The sequence below is a fragment of the Carya illinoinensis genome, chromosome 14, assembly GCF_018687715.1.
Source record: "Carya illinoinensis cultivar Pawnee chromosome 14, C.illinoinensisPawnee_v1, whole genome shotgun sequence".
NCBI classification, from domain to species: domain Eukaryota; kingdom Viridiplantae; phylum Streptophyta; class Magnoliopsida; order Fagales; family Juglandaceae; genus Carya; species Carya illinoinensis.
Genome location: NC_056765.1, coordinates 1863069 through 1883490, shown reverse-complemented (window position 1 = coordinate 1883490; position 20422 = coordinate 1863069). Strand labels below are relative to the sequence as shown.

General features: G+C 36.5%; 3 protein-coding genes across 5 annotated transcripts; 1 reads left to right on the top strand and 2 right to left on the bottom strand.

The window, feature by feature from the left end:
* Window positions 1-225: 225 nt before the first annotated feature.
* On the bottom strand, window positions 226-2525 carry LOC122294245 (60S ribosomal protein L37a-1). The gene is made up of 5 exons (XM_043102833.1): window positions 2404-2525; window positions 1428-1467; window positions 760-848; window positions 544-626; window positions 226-451 (listed from the first exon to the last, which is right to left on the bottom strand). The coding sequence occupies exons 1-5, from the start codon at window positions 2404-2406 to the stop codon at window positions 388-390; spliced, it is 279 nt and encodes a 92-aa protein (XP_042958767.1). The 5' UTR covers window positions 2407-2525; the 3' UTR covers window positions 226-387.
* A 1777-nt stretch (window positions 2526-4302) lies between these two features.
* On the top strand, window positions 4303-8741 carry LOC122293407 (metacaspase-1). Of its 2 annotated transcripts, none has more exons than XM_043101974.1 (5): window positions 4303-4782; window positions 6666-6924; window positions 7505-7625; window positions 7780-7989; window positions 8293-8741. In XM_043101974.1, exons 1-5 carry the CDS (start codon window positions 4410-4412, stop codon window positions 8350-8352), a joined length of 1023 nt encoding a protein of 340 aa, XP_042957908.1. In that variant the 5' UTR covers window positions 4303-4409; the 3' UTR covers window positions 8353-8741. The 2 variants fall into 2 exon arrangements, with proteins under 2 accessions (XP_042957908.1, XP_042957907.1); XM_043101973.1 differs by having other exon boundaries at window positions 4305-4782; window positions 6594-6924.
* A 918-nt stretch (window positions 8742-9659) lies between these two features.
* On the bottom strand, window positions 9660-19145 carry LOC122293406 (eukaryotic translation initiation factor 4G-like). 2 transcript variants are annotated; one of them, XM_043101971.1, is made up of 10 exons: window positions 18984-19145; window positions 18604-18833; window positions 18261-18409; window positions 17930-18082; window positions 17664-17737; window positions 17484-17540; window positions 15680-17107; window positions 12347-15561; window positions 10378-10572; window positions 9660-10231 (listed from the first exon to the last, which is right to left on the bottom strand). In XM_043101971.1, exons 2-10 carry the CDS (start codon window positions 18765-18767, stop codon window positions 9901-9903), a joined length of 5766 nt encoding a protein of 1921 aa, XP_042957905.1. In that variant the 5' UTR covers window positions 18768-18833; window positions 18984-19145; the 3' UTR covers window positions 9660-9900. The 2 variants fall into 2 exon arrangements, with proteins under 2 accessions (XP_042957905.1, XP_042957906.1); XM_043101972.1 differs by having other exon boundaries at window positions 17930-18076.
* Between the last annotated feature and the right edge of the window lie 1277 nt (window positions 19146-20422).

Below are 20422 nucleotides of genomic sequence, written 5' to 3'. Positions count from 1 at the left end.
AAAAGGGGAAATTTATTTGAAAATATATGGCAAATTTAGACATCAAGCTCTCGAAATGGCAAATGATTGTTATCGTAATAAAATAGTAGCAACACGAAATAGTGGTGGAAAAGTGAAAACCGAAGACACTGTAATTGAGGCAAACTGAGATCAACCGCATTTTTACATGTCATGCAATAGCAGCCAGATAAAAAAAATGCAATTTCTAAATAAATGAGAACTGAATAGCCAGCTGAATCTATACTTATGGTCTGCATCGAGGGCATTGATTGAAACAAATATAAAAACAAAAACGATACTCCATTTTTGTTTAGTTTAAACATCTCTCAAGAACTACATTCTGATTGATAATGTCAAAATTAAAGACAAAAACTTGTGAATGCAGTTTCAGCTCTCAGTCTGCTCCCTCAGCCTCCTAATGGTGCTCCTAACCGTCACAGCACTTGCAGTACTGTCAAATTCAAGCAGAGAACGGCTATTAGAACCTTCAACTACAAACATACATGCATATGATCAAAAATCGAACTTGAAGAAAATCCTTACTTCAATGTGTATGCACCTCCTGCTTTCACTTTTCCACAATCCTTGCAACCCCAGATTCCCACAGCCTTCCTCTTCACCGCAAACTGCAAAATACACCATTACCATTATTGCATGCACCAAAGCCAACATATGCTGAGCGGTGAAATTTCATGTAGAAACAGAGAGAAGCCTCAGAGTGGTCACTAAATGATAAGACCAAAGGATAAAGAAAAAGACCTTCCCACAAAATTCGCAGAAGTATTTGCTATGTTGGCTAACTTCCATCTTCTTAATCTGCTTCCTCAGACTAGCACCATATCGAGTGCCTGAAATATAATAGGATAAGTACCACCACCTTGCTTAGGCCCAAACATGCAGCATACATTCCCAACCAAAAAACACAGGTAACAAACTGTCACAGAGATAACTGGAGGAACATGGGTTAAAATAGGTGCTGAATTGTTGTTGCAGATAGAAAAAAAAAATGGCTATACAGCTCAATCTGAAATACATTTTTTTTTTTTTGATAAGTAAGCTCAATCTGAAATACATTCCTCCTACTAATCCAAACACAATGATCTATGATACATTTTTTTTTAATCAGTAGGCTTATGATACAGCACAGAAAAGTCAAACTACGTTCAGTCCATAATATCCAAACCAGTATCACAATAAAGATCTCAAGAGTAATCCAGACTATTCAAGTCTCAAATTTACGATAAACCATAATCTTAGATGAGGAAACGACAAACACATCACATAACTACAGTTCTAATTCCTTTCTTCTATAATATACAATATTTCTAACCTTGTAGCATGAATAGATAAAAAAATGGAGCACATCAACCAATTAAGCTTAAAAATACAAATTCCTATCAAGAGAAAAATAAGCATATAGAACTTACCATACTTCCCAACGATACCGGCCTTCTTAGTTCTCTTAGTCTGCATACCATCAAAAAGATAGAAATGTAAATTAAGGCACCACCCATGACTATGAAATTACAGAAATAGGAATATTCAAAAAAAGATTAAAACCAGCAGGAAACTCATATACTAACAACCTACAGAATCAAACAAAATACATTGTTTTTTGATAAGTCAGAATCTAACCAAATATAAGAGAGTCAAAGCTCAAAGAAACATAAAAAAATGCACAAGATGCTACTTAGAAATTAAAACAAATGTACGAGTTGCAAAAACCAGCACTAAAGAGCTCAGGCACAAAACCCACACATACCATCCTAATAGGCATCGCAATAATTACCTACCACCTACTAAGGCGTAATGACGTTAAAAATTCCATACACCATAACATACAGGACCATCCTCGCAACAAAGAAATATAGCGGAATATCACACCATCTAAACCAAAACCTTCATCTCATGAGAAGAAAAAAAAAAAATCAACAATCTATACCAATATTTAGAGCTATACTAGGCTGCATTCTCTAGAAGAACTATTACTGACCCAACTGCAGCTCAAAAACTAGAACTGAAAGCTTAAAGCCAAATATAAACGAGCAAGTAAACTCCTCCATTGCCTTAAGACCCGACTCAACTACACCATATCTACATCGACTTACCTCCATAAGCTGATTTATCGGATTTAAAACGATACAATACTAAAAAGAGAAATAACCATCATATTCAAATTCAACCACACCTAATAACATAGCGAGAAATCCAGACTTTCATCTTTATTATCTCCGTAGAGACTCCAATAGTTTTACCAGACCAGTTATGCGTTCTGAGTTAAACAGTATTCTCGATCGCAATAAGTAGAAATCAGATAAATTTCCACAAAGTATACACATTGATGTGCAAAAAGATCTCATATCAGACTCCAATATAAAAGTCGACGAAGGAAGGAGAGAGTACCATTTTTGGAGAAGCAGAAAACCCTAGGAAACCCGCCGAGACTCGATCGTTCCTGAGGGAGCGGCCAATCGAAAAGTCCTCGTTTCGTGGATTGTTACTTATATAAGCCCGTGGGTGAAGATTTGGTGCCCTAGGGTTTATGCTTTCCGGATTATGGACAGAGCCCTTTCAAGATTTGGGCTTATGAATATCTTGAGGCCCATTCTGAAACATATGCCAATGCTCTAGTTGTGTAAAAACATTATTTTATTTATCTAAAAAATAATGTTATATAAAGTTATTGAGTGAGTAAGTATCGTATAATTATTTTTTAAAAAAATAATATTTAATATTTAAATATTAATTTCTTCATGTAGGTGTCATATTTATTATTTTAAATAACTACACGACACTTACACACTCACAACTGTAATTACCATTTTTCTTATCTAAAATGCATAATTCCCGTAAAAATCTTTATAATTGATGGAAGATGGGATGTACCATCACCATCATTATTTGAAATATGATTTGTATAATCCAAAATGTGTTGAAGTTCATAAAAATACTTGTCTAGTTTATTTCAATTAACCACGTAAAATCAAAGACTTTCTTTGACTTAGTTTTCCATAGTTTTACATAATATATTTATATTTTGTCTAAATTTCTTGTTATTCATTTAAAGATAAATACAACAAAATTCATAATTATTTGTTTTATCATCATTTATAAAAAATTCTATACATTAAATTATTACCCTAACAAGTAAGATGTAACACATTTATTATAATTAAATGATAATTTATTACATATTTTTTTATCATCTAATTGTGATAGATGTATCACATCTTACTTAATAAGATAAAAGTATAATAAAAATATGATATATAACATTCATTTTCATTTATACATCAATTTATACATTGTGAAGAAAATTGCTCTAAATTACAGCTTAAAATGTTTATGATCCAATCTTCAATAGAAAATTCAGTCTTTCTTTTTGATGTTATGATAAAAAATAAAATAAAAAATAAAAATTTTATATACAATTATTTTTATATATTCATTATACACGTATATTCTATTAATGTAATTGGTTACGTCACTTTTTTTATATGAAATAATTATTTTAATCAATCACATCAGTAGAGTGGATAAAGAGTATACAAAAGTGATTGTATATAATAAAATAAATAATACTAGATATAGTCATAGATTATATAAGCGATACACACTTATTTTAAAAAAGAATAAAGTCTACTATTAAAAAATTAATCTTTTTATATAAATCATATATTTATTTATTTTTTAAAAAAATACGTAATACTTACATAATCTATAACTACATATATCACGTCTTTAAAAAAAAAAAAATGCCTCTTAATAACAATTTGAATTTTGAAGAGCCAAATCAAGGAGGGTAAAAGTGGCAAGTCACTAAGGAAATAGGTGTGGCCCACTCTACCAATGGCTAAGCCCCTTGTCACCACCATCCTCCCGTCTTCCATTACCATGCCCCATTGGATCTTCAATTCAAGTTTTTCAAACATGTATTAAAATTTTCAACCTCCTCAGCCAATCAAAATGCAGACTCCCTAATCTTCACATTAAAAAAAAATAAAAAAATAAACTTGTAGCTGCATTGGACCAAGTTGCCTTATCTTCTCATCTAATTTTCAGATGAAATTAATGAAAAATAAATTATTTTATTCTTAAATTAAAATATTTACATTTTCACATTATCTGTTTTTATTTAAATTAAAAAAATAATATTTACAATTTTAAAATGTATAAATTATACGTTTTTTTTAAAGTAAATAAATCTGAAATATATATAAAAAAATATTTTTTTAATAATAAATTTTATTTTATTTTTAAAAGAAGGGCGTGAATTTTATGATTTATCCTTTTTTATTAAATACTTTATAATTATTGTTCTTCGCATCCCTCAACTTCGCTGAATTCCAGACCAAAAATCTCAGGCCTTGAATTGAAACAAGACTTCCTTGGAGTTTACGAAATCGACCATGTTTATGCTGATCAACTGTTCCAACTGCCGCAACCCTCTCCAGCTTCCGCAGGGCGCCCGATCCATCCGCTGCGCCATCTGCCAGGCTGTCACCCACGTGGCCGATCCCCGCGCACTGCCGCCTCCTTCGTCCCACACTCCGCTCTTCCCCTCCGCTTCCCAGCCGACGCCTCCTGCTCCTTCGCCCTACGGCCAGGCGCCCCGGGGGCCGATTCCGAACGCGCACGGGAGGAAGAGGGCGGTTATATGCGGGATATCGTACAGGTACTCGACGCATGAGCTCAAGGGGTGCATCAACGACGCCAAGTGCATGCGCTATCTCCTTATCAACAAGTTCAAGTTTCCCCCGGACTCCATTATCATGCTCACCGGTATGTATATGTATGTTTGTATTTGTCTGTGTATGTGTATTGACTGCAAATGAATTCATAAATTCGGTTGCTTTAGGTTCTGGGTTTTAAACAAATTCTTTTGTTTCGTTTTCATGATTTCCTTGAATATGTCCAAATTTGGTTGTTTTTGTTACAGCATGTTTCTTTGTGTTGCGACGGTTATTCTTGAGAACTCCAATTCTGATATTTGGGTTTTCGATTCTTTTGAGATCAGCAAAATGCCATGCCATTTAATGGAACTTTCTTTTTACATGTGCCGGACAAGAAAAAGTTTTCATCAACAAAGTTAAGGAACTTTTCGTATGAGATATCAACTTTTGATGCAAGTTTTAACGAGAGCTGCGTCTGCGAGTTAGGGCTTTTAGAATTTCAGATGATAGTTGATACAAATGGTGAATCTCTGTTTATTTGCCTAATTTGCAGCCATTTTTAGAGGGTGGTGGGAATGAAAAAAGTTCACGAGTGATCTTAAAAAATAGATTTTCTTGCTCTGGAAAGGAGATATTAGGCTTGAATGATGTCTCTTCTATGAATGGGATTAATGAGAGAACTGTTAGGTGCATATAAGTAGCTATCGACAGTACGGTAGAGGCGGATATTTTATATGCAAGGGAGTATTGAACCAAATACTGTTATATAGTTATTCCATAATGCTACTTTCATGGATAACACCTTTGAATAAAGGTACATGGAGTGTGTGTAGAGGTTTCTAGTTTAGAGTGTCCTTTGGAGAAAAAGCAGACGCAACTTGCTTTTTTAACACATCCATTCCATGGAATACTGCGTTCTTACTATCCATTACACCAGGCGTTAAGAATTCTATAAACATCAAGACTTCATTTACACTAAGCACTTTAGTAAACCTCAAAATAATAAATATAACAAATCAAACATATCAAAACTATGGAAAATCATATTGTAATAAAATAAGCCTAATGAAATCATTAGAGCTCATGTGCCAATCTGATAAACACTTATTATTCAATTCTTTACTATGTCAATATCTCCTAACTTACTTTGGCTTGCACACTCATCCTCATTGTACTTATACAGTTTTAAAACATAAACAACAAAGAGAGTTGAAAGTAAATACAACACCACAAGAAAAATGTTATCAACCTGGTTTTTAAAATGAAGCAGAAGCAAACCATGGATCCTAACTTTATGTTCTTACTCAATAAATAGTTCACTTCTGCCATCCATCGCAGATGTTTTGCACGCTAACTTTGTGCCTTGTGAGAGAAGACCCATGGGATAACACCCTACATGGTGATACAAATAACTGGTTCAATCTCACAGAGGCAATCCAAGGCAGCTCTATCAAGACTTAGTACAAATCATCACCCGGTCTCACTTAACATATTAATATTATGGAGGAGGGCATGCATTTAATTTGCCACGCGAAGGTGTTACTTTCCAGGTTGAGCTTGTGCAATATTCATTTTAGATGAAAATTGTATGAGTTAAACTGATTGCTAGTGTCATGTCTAGTTGTGATACTAAGAGACAAAAGAGGTTTTTCAATGGCTTTATTTCAAATTTTCTTGGCAATTAAATGAGGAAGAAGCGAACTATGTATTGAGAAATCAATGCAAGAGAGTTCATTGAAATGCCATTAGCATCTTCACTAGAAATCATGGAATGAAGCATGCCTATTGCGTCTTAACAGTTGCATAATATTTTTATGTCTCTGATTACTATTTTTATTCCGGATCCATTCAGCGAAGTATTTTTGTTGTTTATTCTAAAAATTTTTTATTGCAAATTCTTACCTGAAATATAAAACACAGAAGAAGAAACTGATCCGTACAAAATCCCAACAAAATACAATATTAGAATGGCATTATATTGGCTTGTACAAGGTTGTCAACCAGGAGATTCCTTGCTGTTTCACTATTCTGGTCATGGTTCACGACAGAGGAACTATAACGGTGATGAAGTTGACGGATATGATGAAACTCTATGTCCCTTGGACTTCGAAACTCAGGGTATGATTGTTGATGATGAAATCAATGCAACAATTGTTAGACCTCTTCCTCATGGTGTTAAGCTTCATGCAATAATAGATGCTTGTCATAGTGGCACTGTACTAGATTTGCCATTCCTTTGCCGGATGAACAGGTTGGTTTCTGTTTCAAATATTTACAGCCTATACGTATACATCTATATTTTACTTTGCTTTTTACTTCTACTGTAGCAATGTTTCAAAATGTTTCAAAATCTTAAACTTTTAATGAGAGGGCCATCCAGTTTTTATTGTGACATATTTTACCAGTCACTTCTTTGCACCCATAATGGTTTTTGAAATATTGAATGTATATTTATATTTATATGCTGTTAGTTCAGTATGTCTGTGTTATCTGACTTTGCTTGGGTATCATGTATGATCTGAATATTACATATAAAAAAAATTTGGATTTTCTTTCCTCCGCCTTTTTTTTTTTTTAACCATTTCCCAAACTATTAGGTTATTTGTCATCTTCACCTTTACTTTTTCTTTTTCTTTTTTGGAGGGGGGGGGGGGGGATTTTGGCAGATTTACTGTTCTGTTTGTTTCTCGAATTTTCTTTCTTTTGTGTTCGTAGATTATGATACTAATATATCTTGGGGACGAAGTTATTCCCCTTTGCAATTAGTTCTTATTAAGTCCCCAGCATTCCAAAAATTTTCACCATGATTTTTCTCTTCTTGTTGGCACCAGGACTGGACAATATATATGGGAGGATCATCGCCCTCGATCGGGTGTATGGAAAGGAACAAGTGGGGGAGAAGCTATATCCTTTAGTGGTTGTGATGATGATCAGACCTCGGCTGATACATCTGTAAGTTTGAAGTCTTAAGTAGATATTTTGGTACAGTTTATAACTATACTTGTTTTTAGTGACATCATGATGAAGATGATGATAAATGTAAAGAACACCAACAGTAACCTCAATAAAAATTATGTTATGTAATTCTGATGCTTGTTGGGGACAGGCTCTATCAAGGATCACATCAACAGGTGCCATGACTTTCTGCTTTATCCAAGCAATTGAGCGTGGGCATGGGAATACATATGGAGGAATGCTAAATTCAATGCGTTCAGCAATTCGAAGTACCGGTAGTAACGACATGGGTGGAGGTGTTGTGACATCTCTTCTCACCATGCTTTTGACAGGAGGCAGTGTTAGTGGTGGGCTAAAACAGGTATTGTTTGCTATATTGTTGGTTAATCCATAATGCTGCAGAATGACTGAAAGCTCTGCCTCTGATATCCACTTTAGAATTCCTGGCATGCTGCCTCAGGAATTTATATATGGGGAACTAAAAGTGGACCCTTCCAGTCAATTGCTAGTTGTTTCCAAACACACAGAAATTGAAGCTGATTGGACACATTTCACTACAAACATATTTCATATTATGTCCAAAGTCCTGTCTTTAAGCAAGTGATAGGATTAGGTTGTTAAACTGGTACTGCACCTTATTTATTTGTTTTTTATTTGTTAACAGGAACCACAGTTGACTGCCTGCGAACCATTTGATGTGTATTCAAGACCGTTCTCCCTATGATTGTTAATATTGCTTTTTTTATCAACTATATTTGGTTTTCAATAATATTGAGGAAAAGGGTTTTCTTTATCGTTAAAGAAACATTGGATATGAAATATGTGATGGATTTTATTGGTGGAACTAAGTTTTATATCTCCAAACCTCGTGTTCGTTACACAATATTCAGGGTTTATGTTGCCTTTAGTTGCTGTCTATGTTCTTTTGTAAAATAAGTTAAATAATCAGAGGATTGGAAGCAGTAAACAAAGAACAGATTGACAGTTGCTAGCGTCTTTGTGCGTGTGCACTCCCATGTGTTTTACCATATTCTTGGACGGACTGTAATGAGTGTTGTAAATCGAGGAAGACTTCTTTTGTGAATTTATAGTAAAGGGTTCAAGATTTATTCATGGCTAGTGGGCCAGTGGCTACATATTCAACTGTTTATTTATTTTAAGAGGACGAAATCATAATTTGTTGAAACCATTACTTACTTATGGCGGAAAGGAAACAGTGATAACAATCAACGATTACAAGAAAATCCCATATTCTACTGTTATAACAAAGCAACAATCATGTAAAACACACTTGGTCTTACCTGTTCATCTCCAGCATCAATCTGGCCTTTCATATTCTCGTTTATCTTCTTAAAAATCAGGCTACAGAGAAAGTGGATCCTTCCATTGTATAAATTACAATCAGGAACTCCCAAAGAAAGGGCTGAAGCACTTGAAACCTCTTTGCAAATGAATTTCTGCCAAGCAATGTCTTCAATCCGGATGGAATTTCTGAGTTAGATAAGGATTCCTAGGAATGGAAGTTGATTGAACTAGAAAATCTGGCCCCTCGAAGAGAATCTTGAGGAACTTTAGTCAGCATCAGGCATAAAGTACGTCGCCACCAACTCAGCCAGGACAAACGAATGCACAATACATCTTAATTGGATTATCCCATTTGGAATTTGTGACAAAGTACCTCCCCTCCTTAAGGAGCCCTAATTTACTTGTTATTGAACTCTTTCTTCTTGTTTTTATGTCATGAAATTTGACATTTTCAGTTCAATTTGAAGACACAGCAGACGGTCACAAGCAACATACCATGATGCATAAAAGGGTTATATTAGGCCAGTGTTCAACCCAACACACTGAAATATCACCATAAAGCCTGCAAACATGGTGATTCTAAATCACCGAAAACGCCATTATGTTTCCTAGTTTTCACGTATAACCCAAAGAAATATAACAAGGAAGTTTTTACACGTATTCAGGTTTGGAAGACATCACCATTCACAGAATAAAAGGAGACAGAGATGCCTATGAACTCGCATATAACAAAGAAAATATCAGTTGGAAAACTTAAAAATTTTCCGATGCTCAATTGAACCTTTCATAATCTCAGTTAACATTTCAAGAATAATATTAGGACAAGGAGAAGGAAAACCCCATATATAGATCGCCACCCACCCACAGAAAAATATTATTTAATAAGTAGCCTAACATACTACAGAACAATTTTTCTTTCTTTCATTTTTTTTTTCCCCTAGCAAGATACAATGAGCATCAATATCCCCTAAAGAAATTTATCTAATTTCCTCGACCTGTTACGATCTGGGGGCCGAAAATCCTCAAAAGGCAAATTGGAGCTTGCTTGCATCTCTTTTAAGACAGAATCCCCTTTCTCCAATTTTATTATTTCCAAGATGCTTCCAAGAACATCTGCTGCAAGCCCAACTTCCAGAAGATGACCCGCTTCCTCTCCACCTTTATGTATTAACCGCCCAATCTCTCTAAAAGGGATCACATTTTCTGTAATGACTTTGGCAAAGATGCCACCAAGAAATTCTGGCGCTCTTGGGGCATCATTTACAGCATCCTCCAGAGTAGTCAGAACAGATTCAAACCTGGCCAGAAAGAGGGAAACAGCAGTAAGTAAATCGAACACTACATTTTTTTTTATAGGTAAAAAAAATCGAACACTACATATATATATATCTAAATAATGGTGAGCTGAAAAGACGATGACTCGTAGATGGTTAACTATCATTACCCTCTAATGAGCTGGGTTTGAGTCAACAGGCCATCCCGAGACTTCGAAAGATTGACTAGAAGCTTAGCCAAAAGATCCCTTTCCATATGCTTCCTCTCAAAAGAGTCTGTGACCCATAAAGATACCATTGACGGATGGAAACTAGGGGAATTCAAATCTTTGATGCAAAATTCAACTTCTTTCTCGTCTCTGGCACTGAAATAAAAAGGTTATTCAGTATATTGAAAAATAAAAGAAAACTAACATATATTATCACTGACAAGGCCTTATACCGCAACTATCCCAAAAGCAAAACCAACATTCCTCAAGATAGATGTTGAGAGATGAATTACAGCATACAAATATCTGAAGCATAAGTTGTTTTCCTGTTGAGGAACTTCATCCAATCCTACATTAAATGACCACTAATTTGATCATTTAATTTTTTCAATAATTTGAAAGGTCATGTCAATGAATATTAGAAAATTTAGAAGTTTAGAAGTCTAAAATACTTTGTACTCTTTTCAATAAGTTAGAATGCTTTGTACTCTTTCCCCTATGACCTGCTGCTGTGCCTTGGCTGAGGCACATGAGGTACCAGCCCACCATTCCCACCATTATCTCACAAAACTCTTCAAATGGGACATGTCCTATTATACTACCAGGAACCTAAAAGACAACAGTTCGGAAAAACAAGCTGAAAGAGCTTTAACATCATGTTGGCTAATAGTTTTTATAAATATTGATAGTAATTATTAAATATTTCTCTTCATGAAAAAACTTCATGTGGTTTGCTCTAAAAATAATTCTCTTCCTATTTTGCTGACAACCTAATCTGGGCAGAGGTGGACAACTACCTTTATTTATTCAGTCTATTAAATTTGAAAGCCAAACAAAAAATATCATTCAAATGCTTAAGCCCTTCTAGATAGAGACAACAACTAAAAAAGACAGCCCCAATTGAATTTTTTAAGGGCACGCTATGGGATATCTCATTCTTCCATAATTTTAATACATATATTTTTTAAAAAAAAAGGCAAAACTAAGTGAAAATTACACATTTCAATTTGCAAGAGATACTAAACATTTTTCTTATTGGCACTGGGTGTCTGGGAACAAAGCCCCGACTAATCCCGTGGGTGCACAGACAGTTGGCAAGGAGTTCCCCAAAAGTGCACATTAAGTAATTTAAGGGGAAATTCCTCCAGTCTAATGGCCCCAAGAAATTGCTTGCACCCAAAAGTACAAACAGAGCATACCACCATAACCAAGGCTCTTACCACTTAAGCCAACCCTAGGGTTTTATTTTTTAATATTCCATGATTTGTATTCAGCCAATTGAGAAAAATGGGCGATCAACTTGGCTACTACGGTAAGTATTAGTTCATACTCGCTTCGGGCCATAGGCAGTAGTTCATGTTAACTGAAGTCAAGAAAGAACATTCTTAAATGTAACTAGCAGTGGAAGTCAGCACAGGTAGCATGTTTACATAATCTACAGAAAGGCTTTGTTCCCAAATCAATAAAATAGAAGGCTACAACTTCCAAGAAAGCTGCCTTTCACACACTACACACCTGAGTTCCAAATCTGACAGAGTACGAGATAAAGAAGTCAAGCTCATCCACCACCACTTTCATGGAAGAGGAAAAACAAGTAAACTGAGCATCTCATCTTATTTAAAATCTAAGCCCATCTTTCCTCCAAAGAATTCCACCCCAATAAATTTGAGTAAAAGATCTATTAGTTCAAAACAAACAATGAGCAGATATGATAGCCCTCTTGATTCTCACTTTCCAATGTAATCCCTAACATATGCTAGATGTTCCTTCAATGGACATTAAATAACTGGGCATCACCACTGCATGAATTTATAGGGGTTTTAAGGCAAGCAGCTATATACTAGCACGCACAGGATGAAAACTTTTCTGAACTTGTAAAATTGAAACTGGATAACAAGACAGTAGATGCATGCATAAGACGACATGAAACCTGTAAAATTCTTTAATTGCTGCCATGGACATGTCCCGAAGGCGTTCTTCAGGCCACACTTCTGAAGGGACATTTTGAGGAGAAGTTGTTCCCTGCCCTCGTGCAGGTGGCGATGTAGCAAGAGATCTATCGAGACTTCGGTCCAGATTCCTCAGGTCTCTGTTACCATAATTCACATTACGCTCTTGAGAACTCAAGTGGTCATAAGCAGCTGGAGTTGCGATTCTATCTGAATTATATCTTGGATTGAGATCCTCCCTTGTGCCATATGTTGTACGCTCTGATACAGTGCTGTAACCATTCAAACCAGCTGTCATTCTTCTAGAATCTGCAGGGCCGGGAGATACATCAGCTACAGGAGCACTTGGAATTGATGGTGATCCTCTGATTGACATTCCTCTCCCAAGGCCACCTTGAGGTCCCAGTGTAATAGAATCATCACCCATTGGCCTCTGAGGCAAGGAAGCTGACAACATCCTAGCCTCATAAGGCTGTCTTTCCTCCAACCGAATATCCTGATTGCCAAACCCACGAACCGGAGTAGAAACTCCACGGAAACCACCCATCTGGCTATTTGGGGAAGACAACATTGATGACCCTCTTGGACCGAAATCCATAGGTGTTCTCCTGACTGACTGGTTCATGCTTAACCCACGGCTCAACCTGTTGGATTGTGCCTGCCGTTCTTGAGCAGCATCCCTGTGCAATTCCTCAATCTTTTTTGGCCCTTCAACTTTCCTTCTCTGTTGCCATTTATTCTTTCTCAAATCCAATGCATCCTTCAACATGAACCTGACCCTAGAAGATAAGTTCATATCAGTAGATAACAACTTCATTCGCTCAAAATATGCGTCCATATGCTCCTTAGCTTTGGGATGATCGATCATATCTCCAATGGTACTCATCAATTTGCATAAAGCTTCAACATCTTCTTCATCAGGATTCTGATACTGGCCCAGCAACTTGATGATGCATTGGTGCATTATTCGCTCAGTTAACATTTTCTTCTTGTACAACTCCCCAATTAATCTAATATTACCCAACATTCGTCTCCGAGCCTTAACTCTCTTCTCTTCTCTTTCCTCTGCAGACTGCTTGATGTCACCCTCTTCATCAGCTTTATTAGCTTCTTCTTGCTCTCTTACCCCTCTCTCAAATTCCTCCTGGCACTTATTCAGAAGCAATCTCTTAAAAGTTATCTTCTCATTTTCTTCATTGTTGAAATCAGGCAAATCCACAGCCAGACGACAACAGAAATCGGCATACATCTCACAGAAAGTGGGCTCCATTAAAGCTTTGTCAAATATCTGTGAGATGACGCCAGTAAGAGTGGTTGCATTGTCAATTTTAACCGCTTTTACTTGCTCAAAAAGTTTCTCGAAGTTCTGAGGAGTAAGCTTGTTTAAAATAGCTTTCAATTGCCTTTGCTTTGCCTGTTCCTCATCTGTCACATTACCTACTTTATATTTCTTCTCAGTTTTGTGCATCATCAGTAATGGAGTCTGAGGGGAAGGAATTAAACCTTTTTGTTGAATATTAGTACCACGCAACCACCTGTCAGCATCAGGATTATTTCTAGGCATTCCTCCCTGAGGACCCATGGATGGCCCAAGGAAGACTCCTCCAGCATACTGCATAGGTGTCTGTCCACGTGGGTTCCTGAGAACACCATAATTGCCACCTGAGCCAGGCCTAAAACCTGCATTACCTCCATAACCAGGATCCTGACGCACATCCCGCCCGGAACCAAAATTACCAGGTAGTCTGCTCCACTTGTCTTCCTCGACCATGCCACTACTACGGCGGTCTGTTCGAGATCCCCCACTCGCTCTATCTATTATTCTTCCAGGACTAGGGTATGAATCGCGCTCAACAAGATGAGAGCTATTAAAATTAGCACTCATCACAGCCTCTGCTATATCTGCTGAAATCACAAAATCTTCTGGAAGATCAATGCATTGCTCCGAAAATTTAATAAGGAAATCTCTGGAATACCTTTTGGCTGTAATTCCATCTCCATCATTGTCATAATTATCCACTCTTCCATGGATCTGTAGTCCATCATCTGAGACTTCTAATTTTGGGGTAGATATGTCAGCAGCATCTTCCCAATCATCAGGTTCAGCTTCAACCAGTCCTCTCTTTTCACTCAATATGGCATCTAGTTCAACAGCATCAGCAGGTGCCTCCTTCACATGCACATTAGAAGTACTCTCAGTACATTCTGTAGACACAACAGTTTCTTTTTTTTCCTCTGGACCCTTATATGCATTATAAAGATCAGAAATTGACCCAGCAGCATCAGCTTTTCGAAGAATTTCTTTTATCTTCTTCTTTCCTTTTGCAGTACTCTTTGCCCTGTTCAGATCAAGGACAGGTTTATCCTTGGAACCTGATGCTGCAGAAGAGATCAAACCACCAATGTCCTCCGCACCTTCCCCTCCATGTTTTGAAGTAGCTTCTGCAAGATCAGGTGTCATAATGGGAGCAGACTGCTGATCTGATATCCCAGATACCATAGCAATTTCACTACTGCCCAAGCTATTGCTTCTGCTTGACGAGGAATCCAAAGTTGAGATCTTCTCACCATTAGGACTTCCACCAACTGTGGAACCCAAAACCTTGGAGTTCAAAATTTCTAGATTATCAGTCATCCTGTCAATTCCTGTATGACACCTCACAGGTTCATCCAGACCCCTCTGTTCAGCCTTTAAAGTCAGAACCTCATCACTCATAGTAATTTCCTTAAGAACAGACTCCTGTCCAGATTGTTTTCCCTCAGAAGATTTTAACAAAACAGGTTCTGAAGATATCTGACTACTGTTAATATGCTTGGGCCCTTCAGGCAATTTTCTTTCTCCTTGTTCATCTTTTCCCACAGCTTCATGTGCTAATTGTTCATCCTGAGAATTGGATTCATCTAGTTTAGCATCACAAACAGTTTCAGAGGTATCAACAATTATTCCAGCACCAGAAATTTCAGATGAGACACTGGTGACACCTTCTCCAACACTGTCAACCTTTAATTCAGAAGCATTAGTAGCAGCAGCACCAACAGTTGGTGGTGATTGATGAGATGAAGAAACTACATCACTTGTCACAGGTGTAGTATTCGCTTTAGCCAGTACAGCTCCTGAAACTCCACTATTAAAAGATGCACTGAGCTCTAGAGCTCGAGAAGGCATATCTGAGGTTGATGCATATTGGCTACCAACCTGTAGAATGTAGTAAATTTTTGCAAAAATAAAAAATCAAATCAAAAGAATAGGAAAAGGCTGAACTAAATTGAAAGGATGATTAAAAAATGTTAATGCAAATACAGCACAAAAGTACCTGCAGCTGTGATTGGATAAGTCCTTTCTTGCCTGCCTTTTTCTGATCTTTAATAGAGTTTGACCTGTCAACGGTTTCCCTTCTTCTGCCTTCATTATTGGGCACAACTGGTGCAGATTCCTCAGTTGGTGAAACTGAATCCAAAGTAGAGTGATTGGATACAAGCCCCTCAGGAACACCAGCATCTGATACTGACACTGGCTGATTTGTTGCCACCGACAAGGACTTGAACGCCAATGATTCAGTGCTAGGTTTAGGCTGCCGTAAAGATATTTCTGAACAAATCTCAGAATCTCTTTTAGGATGTGATGAGCTAGCTTCCATAGACGGCCTCACAAGTTTAGGAGATTCAACCTTTACAACACGTGGACTATTTGATAACAATGAGTCTGTAGCCCTTTCTCCAATATAAGAACCAGCAGCAGGTTTAACTGTAACTGGTGTCGTTGTCGATGGAGCAGAGGAGATCATATTATGTACATCACGAGATTGTTCCATGTTTGGTGGATCTGCAACACCATGCATTTGGGTCCCCGTCTTATTTACAGGTAGGGGATTATGAGCAGGTGGATTCATGAATGCCAAGTTTTGGGGGCCCTGGGAAACTGGAAAATTAAATCTTGAAGCTTGAGAATTGGGCGGTAAGTGGCTACTTGTTAAAGGAACAGAACTTGGGGGCCGATAAAATATGGAACTGGCATTGTTGTAAGAATTGGGAGGATAAAAGTTAACAGGATGAGTAGGTCCATATGATGGAATAGGCTGGGAATGAGGCACATTAGGGTGAGACCTAGGACCCGATAACCCAACATCTGAATAGGAATCTGCCGGTTTATCAAAATTCAATTCTTCATGTGTGTCTGGATGTGTAATCTTAACTGTAGTTTTACGAGGACCACCAAGTTTCCCCCCCTGCTGCTGGGGGTATTGTGGAGTCATGAATCCCATATTGCCCAGCTGAGGGGGCAACTGAGGACCCATTTGAGTGGTGAAACTCAGCCCTTGGCCTTGATGAATAAGTCCTTGAGTCTGCATAGAAAGGGGTTGGAGACCTGGAACATACATAGTCTGTTGCACTTGGGGTGCATTTCCCATAGCTAAAGGTACAGTCAATGGAATTTGAAGTGAAGCAGCTGCCATACTCTGGGATTGAATCTGTTGGTTGGGGCCACCAAACTGCACCGAACCTTTTGGCTGGTGAAATGGCATTTGCATGGACATACCAGTCATAGGATGAACAGATGGCTTCTGTGGTTGGCTTGCCGGCGGTGCAGGTGAGACTTGTGCATCCCTTCTTGCCTTGAGCACTGAATGAGCCTCCCCAGTATTAGATTTGATTGCAGGAGCTACATCCTTTCTCGGTAACTGCTTAGGTGCAGGAGGAGCTGGCATCGGAGGAGGCACAGATCTAAAAGAATCATGGTGTGCCTGCAGGTAAAAAATCATAGATGTTTTTTAAATTGCTCAAATATAAATGCCCCGAGCCATAAATTTCCACCCACAACGATAACTAGTATTATCCAAACACCAACTGTCAAAGCACAATTTCTTTTGATAACTAATCACAGAGTTCATTGTAAAAATCTAAAAGGCATAGCACAAGAACACGGGAAGTACACTATCAACCATCTGTCCATGCACAAGTGAAATAGCAAATCAAAAATATGCCAAGTTTTAATAGTAATCGAGTAAATTTACATGAGTTGATGCATAAAAAGTGGGATAGAGTCTATCAATAAGCATCAGACTTGTGATAGATAGCAGTCCACATAATGATATTGGGGGAAAAAATGAAGTAAAAAACCTGGTCTCGTTTCTGCTCATCCAAATTTGGGGGCGCTGAGCTAGTTCGAGCAGGAACCTACAAACACAAAATGACCACAGTATTTGACCACATAGAGTGAGATTTTTAAAACAACACCGACCACCATTCTACAGAAAAATCAAGAATGTGCATTTAGTGGATGTAAGAGCATAAAAATACCTGCATCCCATTCATGAAACCAGGGCTTATGGACCCAAACTGAAAGGGGAATGCTTTGCTCGCATCTCCGGGTGCTAATCCACAGGAAAACATTAAATGCATGTCATTAGTTCATTTGTCTAAGACTCCAAATCACTGTCAAGATAAACTCTTTTTCTTTTTTTGGATAAATCACTGTCAAGATAAACTGAAGTTCACAAATGATAGAAATATTCCTTTTAATCAGTCACAAATAATAGAAATATAACCAAAGCTCCTATGCATACACTTTGCGGGTGTTGCGGGAGCTGTCAAGTCAGAGCTCATGGAGGCAGATTGAGAAGTTGGAGCCTTCGGAACAGCTCGGGCGATTCTCTGAGGAGCCAAACTCTCAGGTGGCTTGGCAGCTGTGCTTGTAACCAGCACATCAGATGCTGCTCCTATGACACCCCATAACAACAAGCCCCATAAGAAAGATAATGTCAACAGATTAAGCAGGTTAAACAAATCATTAAAATAAATAAAGCTTCCTTCATTTATAATGAAAACCCACCAACATTCACCAAAGAAATTCACAAAGCAATGCAACAGATAAGGCTTTTTTTGTTTAAATCATACCATGTAATTGGGGCTGTACGTGGGAACCATTCTGCAGAACAGTACCACGCGGTGTAGAAGGATTACTAGACTCCGACGAAGATGAGTTCACAGTGGACACGCTTGCCCTAGATTGCCCTCCTTGTACATTATTGTTATTCTTCTTGAAACTAAAAAACACACCCCAAAAGAAATATCAAACCCAAAATCACAAATCACGAAATAAACAGCCCGAATCCCTCTATACATCACAAAACAAAAACCACAAACCCTGACTTCACAACAAAGCCACAAAATTTTGAAACATAAAAAATAAAATAAAACGGCGAAAAATATTCGAAATAACAAACCCTAGCAACCATACCTGCGGTTGGTGGATTGATTGTATGACGGAGAAGGGGCGGGCCCGCCGCCCTTACCGTAAGCGCCGGAGGAGCCCCGCTGCTGATTGGAGCTCGTGGATCGCCTCTCGGGTTTCCTATACTGTGTCGTCTCGCTCTTCTCCGGCCTTGATTGATTGTAGGACATATATCCCAACCCTTAGATTCCCTCTATTTTGTTGCGCTTTGTAATTTATTTTCCTCACAACTTTCTCTGCATCCAGCCAGCCAGCCAAACAAGATCCAACCACAAGAAAGAAAAAAAAATCAACAATAATAAATAATCACCACGACATTACAGCAACAAAACAAAACCCACAAACGCATATAAAAAATTACACAGATATGGAAGAGAGTGAGGGACCTGTAGAGTGAAGAGTGTAGAGCGAAATTAGGGTTTATTGGACGTTCATCGGAGACGGTGAAAGACAAACTGTAGAGAGAGATGGAAGAGGGAGTGAGTAATGAAACTAGAAAAAATGTAAGACAGAGAGATCGATATATAAAAATAAAACAAATAAATAAATAAACATTTTAATAAAAAATATATATATATATATATATTTTAAAAAGGAGAGAGTTTTGGGGTAACAAACCTGAATGGTCAAATCCACTGCGATGTTTTCGCTCTTTTTATATCTTTTTAATATTTTTCCTTTTTATTTTGTACTTTAGTCATATATTTCTTTGCAATAAATAATTTAATTACAAAAAAATTATATAAAAATAAATTTTAAATTAATATAATTTAATGCTATATATAAAATTATAAAATTTATTTTTAATATAAATTAAATCTAACATATTACGTAAAATCACGCTTTATTTATTTTAAAAAAATTTAAAAATTGTAGTAATTTTTCTTGGTACACGTGTTTATCATCTACCTAGTTATTGTTTTATCAAAGTTGTTAGATATAATTTTAAAATATATAAATTTTATGTATTTTGTTTTAAAAAAAAGATTAAGATCTATCATTAAAATAAATAATTTTTTATTATATATCTCAAATTTATTTAAATTTTTTAAAAAAATATATAAAACTTGTCCATTTTAAAACTGGAAATATTAATAATCAAGTTTCTAGAATCATCTAAAATTTGAGGAATATGAGAGAATATCAAACATATTTTACGCTCCTCGTCCTCTTTGAATCCATAAAATCTTTCGTTCTTTGCTTTTACAAAAAGGTTTGGCCCTCGCTTGTCCTCTTCATCTACGATTCCTCTTATTTATATTCTTTTTTTTTTTTTTTAATTTCTCTAAGTCGAATTGTTGAATCTATTTCGCTCCATCCATTAAAATGTTACACACCTCAAAATATTACTCCTTTTTTTTATATATATAAGGTGCTCGAGAATAAAATCTCAATTAATCTTAAGGGGACATAAAGAAATTTATTTCAATACATTTCGGATAATTTAGAAAAAAATTCGATAGCCCGTATAAATTGTTTGCCTTTAAGAGAAATTGAAAATTATATTATATATATATGGAGGGAGCAAATCATTAAAACCAAGGTACTTACTATTTGAGCTAATTCCATAAGTATTACATAAAAAATAGTAATACTATATATAATTATGAAGTGCATAAATGTCGTGTAGTCATTTAAAAAAAAAATGAGATATGTTATTAAAAAATTAATTTTTTTTATGTGGGTCTCGTATTAATTTATTTGAGCCAACCATAAATATTATATAAATAAAATAAAATTCAGTCAACTTGAGCCATTTAATTCTAAAAATAAATAAATAAATTTAATCACATCTCTTGATGTTCTAAGTTCTTCATATGTCTAT

Bases quoted from the DNA above. Each gene is read 5' to 3' on its own strand.
- LOC122294245 (XM_043102833.1), bottom strand. The intron at 849-1,427 runs GTAAGTTCTATA...ATTATATTTCAG, and splicing joins CGGTATCGTTGGGAAGTATG to GCACTCGATATGGTGCTAGT. The intron at 627-759 runs GTCTTTTTCTTT...TGTATTTTGCAG, and splicing joins TCTGCGAATTTTGTGGGAAG to TTTGCGGTGAAGAGGAAGGC.
- LOC122293407 (XM_043101973.1), top strand. From the start codon at position 4,410: ATGTTTATGCTGATCAACTGTTCCAACTGCCGCAACCCTCTCCAGCTT. The intron at 6,925-7,504 runs GTTGGTTTCTGT...TGTTGGCACCAG, and splicing joins TTCCTTTGCCGGATGAACAG to GACTGGACAATATATATGGG. The intron at 7,626-7,779 runs GTAAGTTTGAAG...TGTTGGGGACAG, and splicing joins AGACCTCGGCTGATACATCT to GCTCTATCAAGGATCACATC.
- LOC122293406 (XM_043101971.1), bottom strand. From the start codon at position 18,767: ATGTCCTACAATCAATCAAGGCCGGAGAAGAGCGAGACGACACAGTAT. The intron at 18,410-18,603 runs GTATGGTTGCTA...TGTGTTTTTTAG, and splicing joins AATCAATCCACCAACCGCAG to TTTCAAGAAGAATAACAATA. The intron at 10,232-10,377 runs GTAATGATAGTT...CTTTCTGGCCAG, and splicing joins CAAACCCAGCTCATTAGAGG to GTTTGAATCTGTTCTGACTA.